Genomic DNA, 23190 nt, shown 5'->3' with positions numbered 1-23190 from the left:
ATGGTGACTTGGGAAGGCAAGATCACTCCAAATGTCCTCCCTTCTTCTTTTCCCCAGCTTTATGTACTGAGTATGATTCCCTGTGATATGGAATATCCCTTGGGGCAGTTGGTGTCAGCTGTCCTGGCTGTGTCCCTGTGCAACTCCTTGTGCACCCCCGGACTCCTCCGGGTGGGGCAATAGGAGAAGGGGAAAAGGCCTTGACTCTGCAAGCCCTTTTCAACACTGTAAAAACATCCTTATGCTATCAACCCTTTTTTCAGCACAGATCCAAACTAGAGCCCCATAAGAGCTACTATGAAGAAAATAAACTCTACCCCAGTCAAAACAGGCACATAGTGTAGTGTAAAGTAAGCCAATACATATTAGCAAATCATCTGGAAACTTATGTTAGACTTTGAAAGTAACCATTTCAGTGCTTGATTCTGAATTTTTATTGAAGTAGTTAAAAAAGCTATATGAGTGGGAGTATGTAACATCTCTAAAATGACACAGTAAGGTGAAGATAATGCCTGCAGATGGATATATTCTTTGTAGTAAATCCATTACTCTATGAGCAGTAGAGCTAATGCAGATTTCCTGGGATTTGCTGTTTAATGTCCAATGTCCATTTCTTCTAGTCTTTAGTGTCATGTATTGCTACATGCCCTGATCTCGTTTTCCTGTTCTGTGATGGGAAATTCAAGTTATATATGCTGAAATAGGAAAGAAAAAGCTTTTTTCACTGAATTGTAATTCACAGAGGGAGTGGTTTGCAAGTCTCAGAAAACCCTTGAAAAACAAAAAATACTCAGCTATACAAAATACTTCATTAATTTACTTAAGAATGTGAATTTGTAGGAGCTCTTGTATTCAAGTAGGAGTAGGAACCTTATGCAGAAAAGCTTCCATTTGTGTACCTTTCACTTGCTTCCGGCTGTTGATCTGCAGATTTTGTGTTCCGCAGCCATTGATTCCTAGGATGGTGAAGGAAAAGTTGAATAGAGGAAAACATGGTTTCATTCATCGAAGTAATGCTAGAATAATATTCACACTACTTCTCTTATCATTTTAAATAGTGAAGCAAGGGGTAAAAAATTTCTTAGGAGGTTGATTTAGCTCTAGTTTGAAAGGTAGAGCTGCGAGCATGGCTTGCCTTTGTGGAGATAGACATGTAGAAAGAACGATTTGTATTTCACTGTAAATCCATAAAACCCTTAGAATCCACAAAGTCTTAGAATCTTCTAATAATACAGAATAATCCACACAAAGCTTCATGGGAGGCTGCAGAATAAAGCTAACAAGTGTTTGCTGGCCACTTAAGAGACCATAGAGACTGCAAATTTACACCATAAATTTGGACAGTTCCATGTCTGTTTTGAGTTTTTATATCAGAGAAAACCAGGCTATAGTTTTAATCTGAGCAGGTAGTGTTAGTTGGCAAAAGTTTAAAAAGTAGTTCTCCTGCTAAAGAGAGGGTAAGCTGGAATTCTTCTGGGATACGTTTGTTTCAGGCACGTGGTAGCAGTGTTGCATCATGTATTAGAGAATTGCACTGTAGTAGTGCTTAAGTTTCTTAAAAACCAATCTAAACATACCATTTCCTCTTGATTTTTTTTTTCCCATCGGTCACTCCCCAAGCAACACTTGCACATATAAAGTATGTTTTAAAGAATTAGAGGATTTTTCCCACTTCCTCCACTTCCTGTGTTTACAGTTAGGGTTCAGTTCTGAGTAGCCTTTCACAAGGTGCTGCAAAGCTGTTACTGCAGACAGTGAAGGGATTTGCTTCAGGTTCCTCTCATGGACCTGTTTGGCTCTTCTGCAGTAGCAGCAATTCCAAGATGTTCCTTGTAACAGAATTATTAATTCTCTACCCTAGTTTGTTGAGTGGAGGGATTTTGCATTTTACCCAAGATTTTGATGAAATTGTGCAGTTGAGATTTTTTGGTTGAGTGGGTGAGTTTTTTAATTATTTGTGATACCTGAATTGAACTTCAAGTGGGGGTTATGAGGAATTACCCTAAATTAGCAACTCTCATGTGTAACTGAAATGAGAATCTGTCTCATTATGTTGGTTTTAAGAATATAACTTCTGTTTCTTTGAAGGACTCATGGACACAGTAAAGAGCTCCTGTTGCTTGGCTTTTCTGATTTTACTGTTGGCCGCTATATTGAAGCCACCGTAACATATGAAGAAGAATTACTTATAGCACCTGTACAACCTTATTCTCCAAGAAAGCCTAAAATTATTCCAGATTCTCAGCCAAGGAAGACAACAGTGGCTGGCCCTAAACACCAAAGGTACTGTCACATGCTTATACGTATATATGTTATAAACGAGATGATTGTGGACATTGATAGAAGAGATCGTTTTAGTAATTAACTGCTTGATTTCTTTGTAGATTTTTCAAACAGAATCTCTAATGTGTAGTGTTGTAATGAGATAAAACATTGTTCCTTAGTTGTCTAAGTAATAAGAATTCTGTTATTAAGAAAAAATATGGGAAACTGAAAATAGATTTCTGAGATAATAACCTTCTTAATTCTTTACACAACTTGAATGTCTACATCTGACTAATGTCTCCCATGTTTCATTCAAAACTTTTGTTTTGCAAATAAGCTTCCGTTTTACTTACAGTATTTGCTTAGTTATAAAAATATATATAAGCTGAAAAAGCAGCAACACATTGTTTTCACATAATCTGTAGGTAGAATACAGAATAGCCAGAGTTGGAAGGAACTCATAAGGATCATCAAGTCCAGCTCCTGGCCCTGCACAAAATCACCCCAAGAAAGATACCATGTGCCTGACAGCTTTTTCCAAACACTTCATGAACTCTGTCAGGCTTGGGGCTGTGACCACTTCCCTCGTCCAGTACTCAGCGCTGCTGTGGGTGGAGAATCATTCCTAATACCCAACTTCGGCCTCTCCTGACACAGGTTCATGCCATTCCCTGAGGTGCTGAGCACTGGTCACTGGATTCGTTCCTACCCCTTCTCTCCTCCTCATGAGGATGTTGTAGACTGCAGTGACGTCTTCCCTCAGTCTCCTCCAGGCTGAAGAGAACAAGTGACCTCAGCAGCTCCTCATATGGCTTCCTCCCCAGGCCATTCACCATCCTTTCGTTGGGACAATTTTCATCCTTGCCTGGCTGCTGATGCTGTGCCTGATGCACCCCAGGACATAGCTGGGACTGCTGGCTCAACATCAGGAACTGCCCCCAGGTCCCTTTCTGCAGTGCTGCTTTTCGGCGTCTTATCTCCCAGTCTTGCTGTACATCCAGGTGGACTAGGTGCAGAATCTGGTGCTTATCTTTGTTCAGTGTCATGTAGTTGGTGGTTGTCCATCTTTCTAAGTTGTGTAGGTCTCTCTTCAGCACCTCTCTGCATTTGAGGGAGTTCTTAGCTCCTCCCAATTTAGTATCATCGGCAGACTTACTCAGTATACCTTCAAATCCTGCATCCAGATCATTTGAGAGAATGTTGAAGAAAACTAGCCCTAAGATAGAGCCCTGCAAAACCCCACTAGGGACAGGTCACCAGTCAGATGTCACCCCCTTCACTGTAACCCTTTGTGCCCAACCTGTGAGCCAGTTGCTCACCCATGGCATGATGTATTTATGTAGCTGTGGGATGGATATTTTGTCTTGAAGGATCCTCTGAGAGACAGTATCAAAAGCTTTACTGTCTTATGATGACATTGGCCAGGTCTTTGAGTAGTCAGATGAGTCCCATCAGGTCCCATAGACTTAAGAGCAATCCAGCAAGAGCAGCAAATCCTGCAGAAGTTCAAGTTCAAGTTGGAGTTTATCATTCTCAGTCATGACTCTCCAGCTAAGGGCACTGGCACTCCTTAGTCTCTCAGTGGTATTGAAGACAGAGGCAAAGAAAACATTAAACATCTCTGCCTTCTCTGTGTCCCTGTGTGTGAGGTGACCATCCTCATCCTGTAATGGGCCAGTGTTGTTTCTGCAGTGCTTTTTGCTGTTGGCCTATTTTTTAAACCTTTTTATTGTCCTCCACAGTACTGGACAGCTTCACCTTCAATTGAGCTTTGGCCACATGAATTTTTTCCCTACAGTCTCAAGGAGCATCTTTATAAAATCTCTTACCTTTCTTCCCACTGCAATAAACTTCTCAGTTGTCTCTGAAGGAGTCATTAGTCTCTCATGTGTGTACGTGTGTGTGTGTGTTAATTAGCTGTTTTTCACATACATTATTTAAGCGAGCTAAATCATATGTCATACGTTTTCATTTTAGATATAAGAGAAGATGGTGTTCAAACTTCCTTCCACATTATACCATACCGGATGAGTTAAGAAAATGTGTCGAACAGCAGTTAGACATACTGACCTTTCAGCCCCTCCTAGCAGAGGTATATAAGTGTGGGTTTTATATGAATAATATTTTCTGATACGCTGTTTTTGTTCAAGCACCCTTAACTTAGGAAGAATGTGTTGTCCTTGTAAGAGGAGAAGACATAACACTTGTCAGGTAGACTTAAATTTCAGTCTGGATCCCATAGGGTTTCAGTAAGTTACAGAATCCAAACTTAGAAAAGCCACAAAAGCATAAATGGGAAAATCTGAAAAGAGAATAGAAGTATATTACAGAAGCTGAACAAAGATTTCTCTGTATTCTCTCTTTTTAGGCATCACTTGTTTTTTTTTTTTGATGTTTCAGAAAAGCTGTTATTTTATAGAAAATCACAATCTCTTAAATTATTGCAATAACAGAGGATTCTTTTCTGGTTGTTCAAAATTGTTTTCTTAAACATCTTCAGATTTAATTATAGCTTATTCAAATTCTTCCCACAAGTATAGCAGTTTCAGAATACATATAAAACATCCCCAAAAAAGCTATAAAGTCTTAACAAGAACATTACAATGATTCCTTCTCCAGAACTTTGCACTGATTTCTGGTAGAACATTGCTGCAATTGCTAGGTTTTTTTGGTAAATTTTATGTACTTACAAACTGCAGCTCACACTTTCTTAAAATGTATAAGGCTGTATTGTCTGCTGATGAAACAGCACACATTAAACTTGAGATCACAGCATTAAGCTGTGTATTAGACATCCTCTCTCAAAAAGTATAAAGCTCTGTAGTTTATAATAATTTTACACTGAAGGCCTGCTATTAATGGTTACTTTTTTCCAGCGGCACTCTAACCCTAACCTAAGATAGAGCTTGGTACTGTTGGAGAATACCTCTGCAGTAAGATTCCTTAAGCTCTGAGGGAGAAAATTCAGGTTCTTTCAGCTCACCATAAGTTGCATGATCATCAGCCAGGGCTGAGACTGATATGACTCTCATTTCAGCTGTCTCTGTCCATGTATTTAGATTTTTTATTTTCTGGGCATAAACTGAGCATAGAGCTCCGTTTGTAGACTACCCCTGAAGTCAGATGGTGAAACTGCCACTGTGGTAGGGAGAGACTTGATTTACTCTTTAGCTGAGGGGCTATTGTATTTGAGTTCCAAAGACTATACTAATCTTGCTTTGGCTATTAATGAGGTATAAAATATTACCTGGTGTATGGATGCATGTATCTTATTTGGCAACCCAATTACTGTGCAGTCTGTCTTAAGAAGTGTTTTCTTTAACATTAGCAATAGCGGGTTCCATATTTTAGTGTACAACAATAATGTATGCTGGTTTTTTTCAGCGTCTTAATCTAGATAATTATAAAGCAAACTTTTCCACTCTTTTATGGCTTGAAGAGATCGAAGCAGAAATGGATATAAAAGACTACTACATGAGTGGAGTTACTTTAAAAAGGAATGGGAATTTGTTAGTGCTGAAAGTGCCAGGAGTAGAAGAGGGCAGACCTCGTCTGATTCCAGGTAGAAATAAACATGAGATAAAGTTAAATAGCATATTGATCTATATTTTCACTACAATGCAAACTGTATTGTTTATTCATTTGTTTAACAAAGTCTTTCCGATATTTGAGCACAGTTACTCCTTTAGGCTACTAGACAGGGGCCTGGGGACAGGGGACACAAGGGCACTATGTTAGTGTCTCAGTCCTACAGTGGTTGCTATCTGAAGCAGTATTGCATGTCTGTTCTTACAGATGTTTCAATACTTTAGGATTTTTCTTTTACAATAATCAGTGGGGCTTTCAGCAAAAATAAACTGTGTAATGTAGTAATGGCTTAAAAAGCAGTAACTGTAGCAAAAAAGCTGGGAAAGCAGATAAAATTGAGTCCAGAATTTCAAGTAATGTAATATACAAGATAGTGTTTTCAAGACGTGTTGTCTGATGGTATCAATCTAGATGTAAATTTTAAAATGTAATATACAGCTACATATGGCATTTCAAAGCAGTACTGACGGATACAGCAATTTTGCTGAAGTTTAGCCTATTGCAAATTCCTAGTTTAAACATGCAGAAGAGAAGAAGAAATTGCCTGTTGCAGTGAAAATGTTACTATTCGTTGTAACAGTATTTTGCCTTTTAACTTTGTTTACAATTAGGTGACAAAGTGATACTGAAAAGTCAGGTGTACTCCGGGCATATAATAGAATACATTGCGTATGTTGCTGAGGTAAGCAAAATGTCTCTCCTCTTGAAAATACTATGGTCTACAGCTTTCCATTCCTGGAGTTACAGACTAGTTTAACCTGACTTATGAGAAGATAGGCTTATTTTATCTATGTTTTGAATGATGATTTTGTATTTTTATTGTATTTTTGAGGACTCTGGTTTAGCTATTCTTTTGAGATTATAATCTTTGCCTGCTCTGAAAGCACTTTTAACATAATCTAGATATGTAATATGTTGATAGTAGGTAAATCTTGGTATACTTTTTGGAGTTGGTGGGGGGTTAAGTGCTTTCAGAGGTACTTCTTTATGTTTCAAGTACTAAATCTTCATCAGTATCCTGATTTTTTTATTATTTTTTTTTTTTTAATCTTTGTAACAGATATGTGAGGAAGATGTTACTCTTAAGGTTAATGCAGACTTTGAACGGGCTTACAACTTGGAACCAATGGATGTGGAATTTGTTCATTGCAGGTGTTTTTAAAGCTTCCAGAAAGCTGCGTCTAATGATTCCTCTAGTAAAGTGACTTTTAAAACATGACCATCAACTGTTCATTTTAGTGAACACAGAGAAACACATAATTGAGATCTTGCCAATTTTTTCACTTTTTTTCCTCAACACGCCTTTGTCACCATATTCATGGTTAAAAGACTGTAACTGTATAAGTGTTTAAAGAGCTGTTATCTTCATCATTTCTAGATAGCTGCACAATGTCAGGCAGTAAAATGAGGAGGAATGAGATGAGGTGTTTGAGAGTATTTTTCTTAGGTTTTTGGGTTTGTTTTTTTTAAAGAAAAAAATGTACTAATACGGCTGCAAGACTATGCAGGAAGTAAAAATAGCTGGTGATAATCTCCCATTCTTTTACACTTTTGTTTTATTCATGTTATCTGTTTGGAGTTACATAATCTCTATAAATACAGCCTTGCAAAGAAGTTCTTGAAAGTGTTGAACACTAGGCCATCATTGTATCACTGAAAAGCTAGAGATTGTGTGTTGATGATATTCATAGCAAAGCTGTTTATACTTCTGCATCATATTTCTCAATAGATCGTTTTCTTTAAAAATGCACATTTATATAAAACTTATTTATTTTATGCACAGTAAAGAGTGCCAGATAACTCATAGGAGTGTGTTGTCATAGTATATGGAAATGTAAGGTTTTACTTTAATCTACAAATCTGTATTCTGGTTCCAGGATTCCTAGCAGGCGATGCCAGTTGGCAATTCAGCAAGCTCTCTACCTGGGTGAGAAAGGTACTTTCCATTTGACTACTAAGCTGTCTAGAGGAGTTTCTTTGTGTGGAGTCTTGTGGGTTTTATTGCTTTCTCATCAGGGCTTACTGAGAAGTATGCATTGTAATTTGTTTTTACAGGAGTTTTCCATGTGTTGTTACGCGCTCTTTGTTTTGGTTTGGTTTTTTAAGAGGAAAAAACAATGCTGAATATAGAGAAGGCTTTGTCAAAATTATTTCATCTGTTGGCCATAACAGGCAGGAGGAGAGGAAGCAAACTTTTTGAACTCTTAGAGCCAACAAGAAATGTAGGAATAATACATACTGCTATAATAATAGCCGGTGAAGTGGCCATGTTCTGTGTTACCTCAAAATTTATTAAAAATAACTGATTTCCTGCTCTGTGGTTGAGTTGAACAATGCATATGAACTTCCTGTCTTTACCACCTTAGTTCTGATAAACCAATTTTGGCAGCTCAAACTAAGCTGATGGATGTATCAACAGTAACATTAATCAGTGAAACATGCAAAGTGTTTCTGTGACTTTGAAATTTCTCTACTTTCTTTTTCTCTCCTAAATTTAGTGTTATTTCCAGAAAGGCTTGTGTTACAATCACCACAAACTGTCAAGACCCAGAATACTACAGAGTTTTGTACTGTTGATGATGGCCTTAAACAGTCTTCACAGCAGGAAAGTAAGGTATCTATTCTGTAAATGTTACTTAAAATGTTCCTTCATTCAAATTGGTACCAGATACTTACTGTACAACTATTGCCGGAAAGGAATTGTATAATGGAGTATCAAAGAATCAAAGTTGTATTCTGCTGCATTCTAATGACAGAGGTTTTTATTTGCTGCCTGGAGATGGGGGATTTTATGGTAACTGATAGTATAAAGCTAACAAAATGTAGAGTGCTTATTTAAAAGTGTGTGATTGTGATGGGAATTGTCAGAATTGCCTTAGACTAGTTTTCATAGCTACTTATGAGTAGATATGTCAGTCCAGTCAATGTGGCAGGAAATAATTTTGTAATAGAAAATAATTTAGTAGATTTACCTAGGCTTAACTGCCACTTATAATATATTGATAAAATGTAGTAATCTTTCTTAGGACTTTAGGAGGCTGCCTAACTCTCTTTCCTTTTTGAAGCAAGACTGTCACCAACACTAAATCAAGTTAGCTTGGGGGCATGTGGCAGCATTTCTTTATTTTTGTCTAGAGTTTTCACAGAGACTGTATAACCTGTGCTTCACCACCTTTACACTTAAGATTTTTTCCTAATTCCCTAATTATTTCACCTGCAATTTGTGCTTTACAACAAGGAGTATTCAATCAATCTGGTTTGAAATCTGTATTTTTAAGATGATTGAGGCATGATGTCCATAACCTTTCCAACACTACATTCCCTATGAGCAGGTTTCTCCCGTGCTACAATCTGAAGGGATATGTCCACCAAAGAAGATGCATGTATCTTTTGTAGTGGTCTGGAATATGACTGTTTTCTTTTGTGGAAGCAAACAAGTTATATAGTCATGGCTTCAAAATCCTCATCTGAGTCTGTGGAATATTTATGTAATAAATGTATAATGTTAACAGAGCCAAACTATTAGAAGTCTTAAACTTAACACGGAAATTCCTGGCACTTTCTTCTGCTGCTCTTACCTTTCTGTCTTAACAGTAGATATTCTATTTAATGGGAAAAATTAAAGCTTAGCAACTTAAAAAGTATTAGGAAATATAGTTTCCTGCCTTCTTAAGGTTATAAATGCATTTATCTTCACTTGCTCTTTTCAGGTAAAAAAAAAGCAGAACAAACAGACAAAAGGTATGTCATCAAGGGAGTTGAACATAACAGATGTGAAGAGAGTAACTCTGCAAACAAGCCAACTTGATATATTTTCTATGCTTAAATAATAAGTATCACATCAGTAAATCAGGACAAAAGTAAGATACCATTAAGAGGTTCTTGTGCTCTGTCTTTTAAAGATAAATACTAGAAATACCAGCAGGAAGTTTCTATGGAGGCTTTTGATGCATTACTTAAACATCTCTAACTTGCAGAATGGTTTGGGTTGGAAAGGGCGTTAAAGATCATCTAATTCCAACCCCTCTGCTACAGTCAGGAACACCTTTCACTAGACTGGGTTGCTCAGAGTTCCATCCAGGCTGGCTTTGAACACTTTAGGGGAAGGGGGCGCAGCAAGTATCTGATGATAAATTTTGTAATTAATGAATAGTTATTTCCCAGTCATTTACTCAAAACTTTTTGATCATATTCAGAGTTTTGAAATTGTTACTGGGATGCTGTCTTTCATCTTTGGGAAAGCTTTGCTAAAGATGCTAAAACCTCTTCAAGTATCCCAGATTATTCCTATGCTTTTTTTTCGTAAAGTATGACTTTAAATATCATTGTAGTAAAATGCCTAAGAGAAGAATGATCATGTCATTTTTTTATCAAAAGTATGCTAAAGAATTTCTGAGTAATTACCTAGAATGCACTTCTGTTCAAGGGTTAATAAGATTCTGCTGTGGAAAGCTAAAGCTAGACTAATTCAGGTAGGACTAAGAAAGGAATTCTAGCAGTTGTAGCAGAGGACTGATCATGTAGTACTGGTACCATTCCTGAGGTGCCAGTTCCTGGAAGTCTCAAGTTTTTCTGTTCTAGGACAAGAAAGTGAACTTGATTCTAAAATTACTAAATAGAGGTTTTATGGATTGTTGGGTTATGTAATCATGGTCCTTTTTTGCCTTTCAATAAAGAGCCAGTACACTTGGGAAATATTAATGGCTTATTTTCTACTTGGTGTTCAATGAAAACTGATTTTTTGAGAAATTCATTAGTTGTTACCACAAAAGAAAAAAAAAAATTGCAGAAGCATATTGTGAATCAGAATTGCATTCATCTACATATATTAAAAATATATATGTGAAGTTTTAAGATATGCTTGTCTTGATTCTAGTTGGTGAAACTGTGACATTTAAACAGAGAGATGGTGAATTTTTCAATCCTTTGCTGAATGTGCAACAGAAACTGGCAGTGAAAAGGATACTGAGTGGTGAATGTCGCCCAACACCTTATCTTCTCTTTGGACCACCAGGAACTGGAAAAACAGTAACAGTAATTGAAGCTATTTTACAGGTAATGGTGAATGACAAATCAGTCATCTCTAGTCTTTTCCATATTGGAACATTTATAGTATTTCTGTAAGTACCATTGTATTTTTTTTCAGAGGAGTTTTCAAAATGCTCTTTTTAAAATAATTTTCTATAGCTCCGTAAAAGGAGAGAAATCCATCCTTCATATGGATTTAGCAGAATTTGGAATGGTTTCTTTTCAAGCCTTTTTGTCTTTAAAACTTCTGTGATCAGTGTTTACCTTGTGATTCCAGTAGTGCATAATGTATTCATGAAGCACAGGTATACATTAATATGATAACCATTAATTAATTCTCTTGTGGGTACACTCAGTTAGAGACTACGTAGTCATGACTTGTTGGCAGGAGTGATACTGAACTGCAGAGGAATGAATGGATATCACACGTATGCAAAACTCTTCTGGGTTCTGTATTCAGTGAAATAAAATGAGAATGTCTGTGCTATTGCTGCTTCTTAAATAACCTTTTTTTAAAATATCTGTCTTCTTTAATGTAGATACATTTTACTCTCCCAGACAGTCGGATTTTGGTATGTGCACCATCAAACACTGCAACAGATCTGATTTGCTTGCGGCTTCATCAAAGCAATCTCCTAAAACCAGGAACTATGGTCCGAGTTAATGCTGCCTTCAGGTCAACAGAGGTAAATATTACAGATACCTGCCACTTAAGATTTCCATTTTAATATTTCTACCTTAAAATACTGACTTAATATTTTAACTCTCAGTGGCTATGAGGCTGCTTAGGTTTGCTTAGGATCCAGTGTTACATCGCTCCAGCTTTTCCAGAAGATTAACTGGAAATGTTGATCATAATCCTTAATTTGATTGTATGAGTATAGGATCTTCACCTTTCTCTTGTTGTGCTTAACTCTACAAATAGCAGATAGGCATTGGGGGAATTTTTTATTTAATTTGTTTTTTCATGTTATCAGTCCAAGTTAAGACTACTTACACAGAAAGTAAGCAAGTAGGATTGTCATCTCTGTGCGGGGCACAACACCTTGTGGTTTCGTTACATGTATACATTTATATTTATACGTATATGTGTATATATATAGAGAGATATAAATTTTTGTATATACACATACATGTGTATATGTGCAAGTATGCACAAATACACATACATATGTGTATATATAGATGAGTATTTAAAATAGCCAAATGTTCCATTTTGATCCTTACAATAAAGCACAGATGTCTTGCATACTTTGCTTAAGCTAAATAATTCATTCATTTTGGTGTATTAATGGGTCTAAATCTGTGTTTTGCTCAGCTTTTAAAACCATTTTCAGAGAGCTTTTCTATTCAAATTTATAAGTTCTGTTTTAGACCAGCATTTTGTTTCTGCAGCAAATTAATGACATGGTGAAACCTTACTGCAAAGACGGTGATGATATTCAGAAGGCATTGTGGTCCAGGATTGTAATTACAACATGCAGCAGTGCAGGATTGTTTTATCAAACAGATACACGGTACAGTACCATAGATAGGAGTATCATTGGCATGGCTGGATGACACAAACCCCAGAGCTTTTAAAGACTGGACTGTAACTTGGGCTTTTTAATGCTTCTTGCATGCACCTGTATTGTGTAAGAGAGCAAAGCACTTGGTTTTAGTAATGTTTAAGGAGAAACTTTCTCCATGGTAAATTTAAGAACTATCTTGAGTATGTTTAAGATTTTTGAAACAGTAACTCCTCCTCTGCCAGCAGTGGGAATCACATTGCTCTTGAAAATCACTTTGGCTCAAAATGATTGCTGTACTAAAAATTACAATGTATTTGCCTTTTATCAAGTCACCTTTACTAATTGTAAACAGCTGTCATGTCAAGTGCTATTAAAGTTTGTTTCTGACTTGGATTTTAACTTTGGAAAAGGACACTTACTATCTTGAGTTGTTTGGCAGAAAAAAAACTTGGGGACTGTCTGCTACACCAAGTGCATTGTTTTAATTGAATAAAGGAAGCTTTTCTAAGCATCTTTTCTAAGCATCTTCACAAACAATGCTTTAATTAAAGGTTGTGTATATCAGATTATGTAAGTGAAATCAAAGATGAAAAATGAAAGTTACGGCGTTATTTTTTCTTTATTTCCTTCTGGAAATACCCATCTTTGCTCTGTGTCTATGGGGTTGCCTGGCACACTTGACAAGGATATTAGCACAATTGCTGAGGTCAGCCACAGGGTGGCAGAATGAACTAATTTGAAAAGAGCCCTGTTTCAGGTTAATGTTATTTAATTATAGGCTTGGACATTTCACTCATGTGATTCTGGATGAGGCAGGTCAAGCAAGTGAACCGGAGAGTCTGATTCCTATTGGGTTAATTTCAGAAGCTGATGGACAGGTAGTTCTCTTAATATCATTTACTGAAAGGGAAAAAGCTTGCTCATTATTTTCATATTTTGTGGATTATGTAGAATGCAAGAAGCCATTTTCTGATAATGAGTTTTGTAATAGAGATTATTCATGCATAATATGAATTCTCAACACTTAAGTTTCTTTACATCTAGAACAAGTCTAAGTTGGTAGGACTGGGTCAGTGTGTGGGAAATATCAAAATAAAAGACGTATTCTGTTTAAGACAACAACATACTTCTGTCCTTTGCAAACAAATGTTTGAAGGAAAGCAGAATACTTGATATGAACTGATCTCTGAATTCTGAAATGTGTATGTCATTGTCAAATGAAGTTTCAATAACAATTGTTTTAATCTAAGATGGTTGTTTTTAAATTTCATATACAGATAATTCTCGTTGGAGATCCAAAGCAGTTAGGGCCAGTAATAAAATCTAAACTTGCAAAGACATTTGGATTAAGTATGTCCTTGCTAGAAAGACTGTCATCAAGAGAGCTGTATCTGAGAGATGAGGATGCTTTTGGTGCCTGTGGAGCATACAATCCTTTGTTGGTGAGTTAAACTTTCCATCAACCTTTCTCAGCTCAGTCAGAAAAGCAGAAATTATCCCTGATGCTTATTGATAAGTCTAGCTTGAGCATTAGTTCTCTAGAAAAGCTTGATTATTTGCGTATGTCCTCCAGCATGCCAAAACTTTTCTTTCAGGGAATCCTCTATTCTTAAGTAGCATAAGTCCAATATGGTGCACAAAGCACAGCTGTAAAAAATAGCTTAAAATTCCCTTTCATCTTCATTGTCCAGATTTACCATAACTTCATTTTCCACAGATGAAAAGGTACAATTTCTGTTTTTAATGTAAAAAGACAAACAGAGTTTCTTCTTTGAAGATTAATTTTGCAAACATCATGTTTCACAAAGGGAAGAAGAGAAACTGTCCTTACTTTATTATCATGTCTTCCTTTGAAGGATAGCTTCCCCAGATTCTTGTAAGGGCAAGTACCTAAGTAAGTGCAAGCACCTATGTTAAGTGGCAGAGGTAGTATTTAAACAAGTACAGATGTTTGAACTGCTTTTAATTACTGTCTGAATCTGAAACTTAGGGCTGATGTTAAGCTTCCTAAGATGCCTTCCTATTCTCATGATGACATGGCAGATTTAAGAGTGAAAGTGAGGATGTTTGGACCTAGGCTTTTGGTCAGGTTCAGCCTGCTGAAAAACCTGTCAAACTTCCTCCTAAAATCTGTTAGTGCAAACTTTGGTTGTTGTATTCCTTACACATTGCTTAAGGAGAATTGGCATAGTTGAGGGATCAGGAAATGTGAGTGCTTTAAGGATACATTTCAACTGGAATATCTTATGTTTTCCTTTTTACAGGACTGAGGTGTTTTGACCTGGTTATTACTTTATGGAATGCTTCCTTAAGATTATTCTTTCATATAAAGACAAATATATTTTAGATGTTTTAAGGCCAGCCTCTGTCAACTGTTCTGATGCTCCCTTTTTGCCTCTCAAAACTTCTTCAAAAGAAGACATTACATCCATTGAAACTGCATGGAAATAGTCTGACTCTTAAAAAAGCGAATGTGTCTATACATCAGACGTTTCAAGAAACTGAAGAGTGACCCATTTGTCTATCATGTACATTCAATTCTCTTTGTTTCTCCTTTAGAGGGGAAGGAGATGGTCCTTCAAAAAACTGCTTTGATGTGCTTTTTACTTACAAAAGGCCACAACTGCAGAATACAGTTCTTTGGCAGCCTTAGAAATGCTAAATGCTAAAGGATGGTAAGGTAGTAGCTGTGTTCTGAGAAGTCTGATGAATAATTGCCTGTCTCAGTTACAGATTTTGGGTTTTGTCTTTGCAGATTACTAAACTCACAAAGAACTACAGGTCGCATTCTGCATTGCTTGCCTTGCCATCTAAATTGTTTTATCATAAGGAGCTAGAAGTTTGTGCAGATACTTCAGTAGTAACTTCTTTGTTGAACTGGGGGAAATTGCCCAGAAAGGGATTTCCATTAATTTTTCATGGAATAAGGGTATGTAAAATGTTCATGCAGTGAACTGTATAGGCTTGCTACCAGTTTACTGATTCCTTTAGAATAAACTCTAGAAAGGATATGAAAAAAGTTAAACTGCCTTTCACAAATAATGTGACTTCTTGACCATCTGGTTTAAAAAAAATCCAGCTGCTGAAGTCAAATGTTTGCTAAGAACTTGAGCAGCTGCCTCTTGAAGTGCTTGTGGAGACATTTTCATAGAAGTTTAAATTCATAATAGATGACTAGACTGGAGTTACCATCAAGCCTCTCTAGATTGCTTTTGATGAGAGTTTACTACATTAAGATGGATGCAAGCCTCTAAAACTAAAGGATCATTAGAGCTTAACTTGGCAGGGGAAAAAGTAGTAGCTTGATAAAAAACAATTTCTTTAGTCTTCCAAGGAGTTAGTAAGAAGTGGTAAGATCTGATGATTGGTTTAGAACTCTTCCACCTTGAAAAAAGCAAGATACCAGCTTATTAACATACATTATTCTGATTTGAGATACAACTCCTTTGTTGCATACTTAAAATAGTGTAATTATATTTATAAATGTATAAAAAATGTATAAAATGTGAGGTGATACTTGTGCTCTAGAAAAGATGTATAGAGAGGAAGAGAAATTATATATAACATTCCATCACTTTTTTTGCGTTCAGGAGTTATAAGAATGATGTATTAATGAATACATGGTCATTTCTGCACCTGATCTGCATTGTCTCATTTCCTTTCCCCCAATGCAGGGCAGTGAAACACGTGAAGGTTGCAGTCCTTCATGGTTTAATCCAGCTGAAGCAGTTCAAGTAATGATGTACTGTTGCCAACTGGCTAGAAGTGAATACTCTGCAGTATCAGTGACAGATATTGGAGTGATCGCACCATATCGTAAACAGGTATAATGTCTAACAGGTCTGATGTCTTAAGAGCTTCCAGGTGGCTATATTTCTTCTCATATATTTATATGGTGGCTGTGGTTTGTTAAAGTAGGGGGACATATGTTAAAATTTCACTGTTGTGTATCATGATACACAATGTATTATCAATCATTATGATGCTGCCATTGAAATCTAAAAGACAGCAATAATGGCATTCTACTGGTTTTTCAGTTTTAAAAATCCAGCAATTAAGGAGACCAATTTGGAAACAGAAACAGATTTTTCAGTGGTTGGAAGTAATGAGTGGAAGTCAAGAATTCATTATCCAATGTCTGGAACAGCATCTGTCACTCTGCACTGAAGACTGGAACAAAAGGGAATTATTGTCAAGTAGATGGTGTGGCACCTTGTTGTGGTCTTGAGGAGACTAGGGGAAACAATTACTGTGACTTCTTAGCTGTTCTACATTCAGACTTGAAGTTTGTAATGCTACTTAAACCTCTAGAGAAAGTTGAGCATTAACTTTAAATGCTGTGCTTAATTTTTAAATGTATTTATATCCAGGCGTGTTAAGTATATGATGCTTACTTTCATTTTAAAAACAAACAATTCCCTTTCAGTTGCAGAGGAGATTTTGGACAGTGCACATGATTCTTCTTGGTGTTCACATCTCATTATTCATAACCTTGCACATGTGGCCTGGGGGAAACACTGAGACATATGAAAATGACCAAGCCCTTGGTCACTTGAAGAAATCTCACTTGGTGAAGAAATCTCGCTTGCAAATTAAAGCTTTGCTTTTACCAATCCATCTGGTCAGGTGCATGCACCTGCCTGTGTTTATAGTTATTGTGTGTTTTTTCAAATATGTATTCATAGTATTGATGTGACTGAATTTTTTACACTCCATAAACAGTGATTTCACATGATTTAATGTGACTTTGTCCTTCATCTGCCTATAATATACAAGGCATATGGTAGTAGTGTCCACATTAAGAAAAGTCACCTTGTATTGCAGGAACACTGATTAGAAAGTAGTCTTTGACCATAATCCTCAGCCCAGTTAGGCAGGATTTCTTCTTAAGTCTTTTGGAGCACTTCAGTTATAATATCTGAACAACCATTAGCAGATGGCAGTACAGCAATCCCACATGTACCAGGTTCACAGTGCCTGAGACTCCTTGTTCTCTTTCTCTTTTGATGGGTACTTAAGATCATATCTCACTTCTGCCTTTCACTCTGCATGATGCATCTGGCAGGCAAAGATGGAATCTTTGTAGCCTTCTTGAAGGGCTAAGGGAAGCTGCTTGTCCTGCTGCATCTGTGGTCTGCATGGTTTTGGATGTGATGCACATAGGAAAAAGAGGGTTTAAGGATCTGAGTTATTCCTCTCTTTAAAATCCAGACTGCTAAAAATCTCTCACCTTCTGTTCAATTTATGGTTGGGAGTACACCTTCACCTTCTAAGTTGTGTATCAACTGTGATACTTTCTTGTAGAAAAGTTACTGTTTTATTTTAAGATCTTACTAGTGAATGACAGCTAAGGTCGGTGTAGTCATTCCTTTCAACGTTGCCTTGTTAAAGTGCATACATGTATATGTTGTATGTGTTTTTTAAAGCAGTCTACTCTCAAACTTAATAGTAAATTCCTTTTTTTTTCTTTTTTGATAGGTGGAAAAAATTAGAGTTCTTCTCAGAAACATTGATTTGGAAAACATAAAGGTTGGCACAGTAGAAGAGTTTCAAGGACAGGAGTACATGGTTGTCATCTTATCAACAGTACGTAAATTTACTGTGGTCCTATTGAGAATTTTTGTATGTGTCTAATTCTCTGTTTCATTTTAGATGTAGGCCTTTAAAAAATTTAGAAGCTATATTTTTTTTTTCAGTCTGTCTCAGTATTTGAAACCAGAGCTTACTAAATGCATGCTTGTAGAGTTATTCTTCTCTTTAAAATCTGGATTATTAAAAATCTGTTGCTTTCTATTTAAATTATGGTAGTAGTACTTCACAGTTGCAGCTTGGAAGAAGAGTCTGGGATTTTCTCACTTTTTTTTTTCTTGGGGGCAGTGATACTGTGCTTACTTTCACTGTTCCACATCATACCATAGCTTTTCAATCCACTATTGGATATCTCTTAAAGTAGTTCTAGGTATGCACTACACTCTTATAAATAAGAGCTCCTTATTTAGGTCACGAAAATTTTCTTTTTTCAAAGATAGGTTCAAATATAGATGAAACGGGTGAAAACTAATGAGTCATCTTTTTAGCATACTGCTTGCTTTGGCTGTTTTTCCTACGCTAAGACAAAGCACACTCATGAGGCTACTGAAAGACACATTGTGAATTGTCACTCAGCTGAGTGGATTGTTACAATAAGGAAATACTATGGTCAAGTTACACTGTGCTATATTGTGTTCTCATTTTATTTCTAAAACTATCCATAATTCATTTTAGGTGCGATCTCAGAAAGTCGTAATTGATGATGAAAAAAACTGTTTGGGCTTTCTCTGTAACCCAAAGAGATTTAATGTAGCAATTACTAGAGCAAAAGCTTTGCTGATTGTTGTGGGAAATCCTCACGTTCTTGTAAAAGTAAGTTTTGGGTTTATATCCTTGAAATGCATATGTTATTTGCCACATCAATTGAAGTTCTTTGTGGTTAATCTGATGTGAGGAAGCATCAGAATATGTTAGGAACTTGTACATTGTCCTCAGGCTCCATTTGGGAATATCTGATCTCCATGGGTTCCTGTATGAATGGACAGTTCAGGCACACACACAGTAGATTTCCAAGCATAAGGGAAATGGTGCTCTGTGCACACAGACTCCTAGCTCCTTTTTATCTCCAGCATGGACCTCCTCTAAAGTTCTCCAACAGCCTGCAAGTCCAGTAAGCATATTCTGAATAACCTCACACAATCAGGTTCTTCACAAAATGTAGTTGCATCACTTTTTAAATGGAGGGTGGCAGAAGTGATTGTTCCTAATTTATGCAATGAGTGCCAGGGAGGAGGACTCCTTTTGAACTCATGCATGGTCCTTTTCCAGGAATAAGTTGAGCTTGTAATAAATATCTTATTTTATATCTGAGTTCACGAACAACAAGGAAAACAATATTCCAGAAATGGTCTGAATGAAAATTTAGTTCCCCCACACCCAAAGTGTAACTATACATAGTTTAGAGCAGCAATAGATGCCTTCCTCACATGTTGCACCATACTTGCACCATTTGTAGAATTCTGTTTCTGGAAGAGGTCCTATTAAATCTCTTACATTCATGTGCCATGTTAATTTGTTTGAAAATTCACTTCACAGAGCACCATGGTTACAGTTTTATATTAATTTTCTCCTATAGGATCCCTGTTTTTATGCTCTGTTAGAGTACAGTTTAATGAACAGAGTCTATATAGGTTGTGACCTGCCCCCAGAGCTGGAACACCTGCAGAAGTAAGTGTCTGGTCTTCACTTTAACCTTGCTAGATATCGATCAGTTTTACAGTATTTGTAGAGCTAGCATCATTTGAAAGATTGATCAGTACAACAACCTGTGTTATCATAGTAGGATTGGATTTTGAATTCCTAAGTAAACATTATGTAAACATAATGATATGTGATGTAACCCTGTTTTCTCCCACCCCATAAAAGAGTCTGAGCATTAATCATTAAATAAGAGCTGTTGTTGACTTTGGTATCTTATGTATCCCCAAATGATAATGGCATATTTGATGATCGTAAGGTAGAGGGTACAGCAGAAGTATTTAAGGTGATTTCACTGTAGTTTAAAACAAATATAATATGATATAAATATGTCCCTTCTGATAACATGTAATAAATACAGTGTTCAACGCGTGTTATATACTAGATAATACTAATTGTTTTTAATCAAAACTTGTTTATGGAAAGGTAAGCAAGATTTTTATGTTACTCCCTTTAATTGACAGGTGTGACTAGTTTTTCGGTATTCAAGATCCATTCAAGAGTTTGGTATTCATCTGTTTTGACACTAAAAACACTTGTGAGAAATTCAGTCCTGAAGAGATGAAGCACTTTTTGTCCTCAGGGAGAGGCACATGTTTTGGAATGGATAGAAGTTTCTGCTAACAAGATTTTTATTTTTTTTTTGTTAAAGAAGTGAAAAAGTTGAAATTAATAGTATAAAATAGTAGTGGCACCTTACTTCCTTTTCTGTTTAAAATGTGTATTACTGTGCCTCTGCAAAGAGAAGTATGCCTAAATCCTCCAGGCTTCAGGAGAAGAGTATTGAAGGACTCTTGTGTCAGCTCTTTTGTATTCTATAATTGTTTCAGCTTCTCAGTTTTCTTAAACTTGTGTAATGCCACTTAAAACTGGACTGTCCCAAGAAAACAGATGTGTGTGTCATTGTTCTGGGAGCATTACAGTAATATATCTACCATGTGAACTGGAATGATACATTAAATATCTATACCCAGCTGATACTGAATACCTTAAGCCAAAATCCTACTTCCAGTTTTTAAGGCCTTTGTATATATAGCTGAATCTAGCCATCTGCTGTAGTGTATGTCACAGCAATGGCAGGTTAAAGAAAAATGAAAATTAAAACTCTGTTTTGCCTTTCTGTAAATGTGCTGTAGAATAAAGTATTGTGTTTTATTTTGGCAGAATTAAAACAAAATGATAGCTTAGCAGTATTTCTTCTCTCGGCTTGATTTGGCGCTGTGCTTTCCCATTAAACAGTGTTTTTCTCTCTTCCTTGTCCTCTCCTTGGTGATTAAGTCTTGCTACACAGCACTTCAGGAGTAGTTCAACAATTAGGCACTCCGTTTAAAAATTGCCAGTACAACAAGATGGCTTTCTCTAACAAACAGAAGTGTATTAGACAGGAGTATATGCTACAGAGAAACAAATGAAGGAGGGGGAAAAGAAAGGAAGCTTGTTTGCCTGGTTTACAAATGCCTTCTGTTTGCCTTGCTTAGTCCTCTCATGTCACTTCCATTCCTAGTATGCAGTGTGCTTCTTTCCCTTGCAATGCACAATATACAGATACTGCAACTTACATGCATTCTTCTTAATGGAAAGTAGCGGTATTGAATCTGCACATGGGTGCCTGAAGGTGCTGTTCTAGCTGGTGGCTGAGGTAGCTGGGTGGTGCTTTGTGGCTTCTTCGTTCTTTCTTAAAACCATAGAGATGATAATGCAAGAAGGAAGGTCCATGAAACATACCCTGTGTGTCAGGTCCTAACATGCTTGAGCATGTCTTTATTAGCACACTGTAAAGCAAGGGCCCCCAAAATCATTTTGCTTCAATAAAAGCTGGGGTATATCTGTTTTGTGACCAGAGAGAGCACTGTGTTAATGTGCCTTTTAGTACGATGATGCTTAGCAGAGGCGTGTGTTTTCATAAGAGATCCATGTATTCCTAACAATATAGCACTTCCCCATCTCTGGAAGTGTTCAAGGCCAGGCTGGATGGAGCTCTGAGCAAGCTGGTCTAGTGGAAGGTGTTCCTGTTCGCAGAAGGGGGCATAGAACTAGATGATCTTTAAGGTCCCTTCCAACCCAGGCTATTCAATAATTCTTTGATGCTGTGTCTGTCAAACAACAAAACATATCCCTGTATGAGTACCACAGAGATGATCACAATCCCTGACAACTTGAAAGGTGATGGCTATCACAATATTTGTGTGTGATTAGAGGGCACATAGAAGCTAAAAGAGCAGTGAAGCTACTGTAAGGGGAAAGGGGATGCAGTGTTGTGCCTCATAGTGAGACTTCTTAAGCGCCATGTACCATGTTGACACAAAGACAAAATTATGCTCCAAAGGACAAGCAAATTTATTATTTCAGTTGGTCCCTGACAGCAGAGTGGCCCTGGAATAAGGGAGGGTGGCAGGGCCTGCAGCATGACCTGGCAGAAAAGCCCAGCCAGAGCAAGGTGCAGTTCCTGCTGCACTGGAAGGCCTGCCCTTGGCACAGAGCAGGTGGCCAGGCCAGCTGGGATAGAGAGCTGAGCCAAACCCATACACAGCCCTGGCAGCAGGGAGCAGGGAGGGCAGAAGCATGAAAATATGCATATTGTCAGCTCTTGGCAACTTGCTGAAAAAAGCTTTTGGGAAGTCAAGGGCCTTTGGTGGTTTCCATTCTGTTTCTAAGAGCTGTGCCCTGAGGCAATGAAGAGGATGAGGTAGTGAGAGCAGAAGGGTAGTGAAAATCTCCCTTTTGGCTTCCCTTAAATTAATGAGCAAACTGCCCAGATGGGATAAGTGAGGCAGAAGAAGAAATCCAACATAAGCATTCCGTTTAGACTGCCTAAAATGAAGACATCCTTTGTGTGGAGCAGAATAGCAACCAAAAGGCATTTTCACCTTGCATCCCTTCTGTTTTGGGAAGAGCTCTCTTCAGATAATTCAGGTCTTGCTGTGTAAAAGAACTGTGCCTGTTTCCCTCCAGATGTGTATTTCCATCCTTGAAATAGCATGCTGGTGTTCACAGGCTCCTTACCTCTGTCAGTCCAGCAGCCTGTACAGAAAGGGCAGGTGCTGGCATGGTGAAAGCCAGTCAAGTTTAGCATGTGCTGGTGTTTTGCTGGCAGGTGATGCAATGTAGTCTTGAGGCTGTGCTGGAGTTGCCTCTTTTAAGACTTGAAATTTATCAGATGTGGCAATTTTTAACTTTAGACCCAAGGAATTTCTGGTAATAGGCTAGAAAATAGCTGAAATTAACTTTCCCAGGCTGGTCATCAATTTTACTTAAGCAATCACCCATTTTTAAAAGCGACTTGTTTGCCAGTCTTCTGTCAGATTTCTTCATCTGAAAAATACAATCAAGGGGATTTTTAAGTGTGTTATACTAGGTGTTGCTAGTTAGACAATATGTCATCCCAGATACATTGTGTCCTGTTTGCACTGAAAATGGAAATTGTAATATTATCCCTTTTTACTTTATTATATCAAGAACTTAAGTCTTAAAAATAATGGTGTGCTGCAAGCATGTGTGGCCTCTGTGGTAG

General features: G+C 37.2%; 1 protein-coding gene across 2 annotated transcripts in view; it reads left to right on the top strand.

Annotated features, from left to right (window-relative positions):
- The window catches only part of MOV10L1 (Mov10 like RNA helicase 1), a 29654-nt gene extending 8782 nt beyond the window's left edge, over positions 1-20872 (top strand). Inside the window, exons 8-26 of one of the 2 annotated variants that reach the window (XM_088165767.1) lie at positions 2089-2283; positions 4243-4357; positions 5650-5827; positions 6465-6535; positions 6914-7005; positions 7731-7789; positions 8352-8467; positions 9564-9594; positions 10730-10908; positions 11421-11567; positions 12277-12398; positions 13171-13270; positions 13670-13834; positions 15148-15321; positions 16067-16216; positions 17871-17978; positions 18657-18794; positions 19558-19649; positions 20144-20872. In XM_088165767.1, the coding sequence (XP_088021893.1) occupies positions 2089-2283; positions 4243-4357; positions 5650-5827; positions 6465-6535; positions 6914-7005; positions 7731-7789; positions 8352-8467; positions 9564-9594; positions 10730-10908; positions 11421-11567; positions 12277-12398; positions 13171-13270; positions 13670-13834; positions 15148-15321; positions 16067-16216; positions 17871-17978; positions 18657-18794; positions 19558-19649; positions 20144-20153 (2242 nt within the window). In that variant the 3' untranslated portion in view covers positions 20154-20872. Of the gene's footprint in view, positions 1-2088; positions 2284-4242; positions 4358-5649; positions 5828-6464; positions 6536-6913; positions 7006-7730; positions 7790-8351; positions 8468-9563; positions 9595-10729; positions 10909-11420; positions 11568-12276; positions 12399-13170; positions 13271-13669; positions 13835-15147; positions 15322-16066; positions 16217-17870; positions 17979-18656; positions 18795-19557; positions 19654-20143 lie in introns of those variants that run through there. The other variant, XM_088165768.1, reaches the window with a different exon arrangement.
- The last annotated feature ends 2318 nt before the right edge of the window (positions 20873-23190 follow it).

The sequence above is a fragment of the Sturnus vulgaris genome, chromosome 5 (genome assembly GCF_052056855.1).
Source record: "Sturnus vulgaris isolate bStuVul1 chromosome 5, bStuVul1.hap1, whole genome shotgun sequence".
NCBI classification, from domain to species: domain Eukaryota; kingdom Metazoa; phylum Chordata; class Aves; order Passeriformes; family Sturnidae; genus Sturnus; species Sturnus vulgaris.
This window is presented reverse-complemented; position numbering and strand designations above follow the sequence as displayed.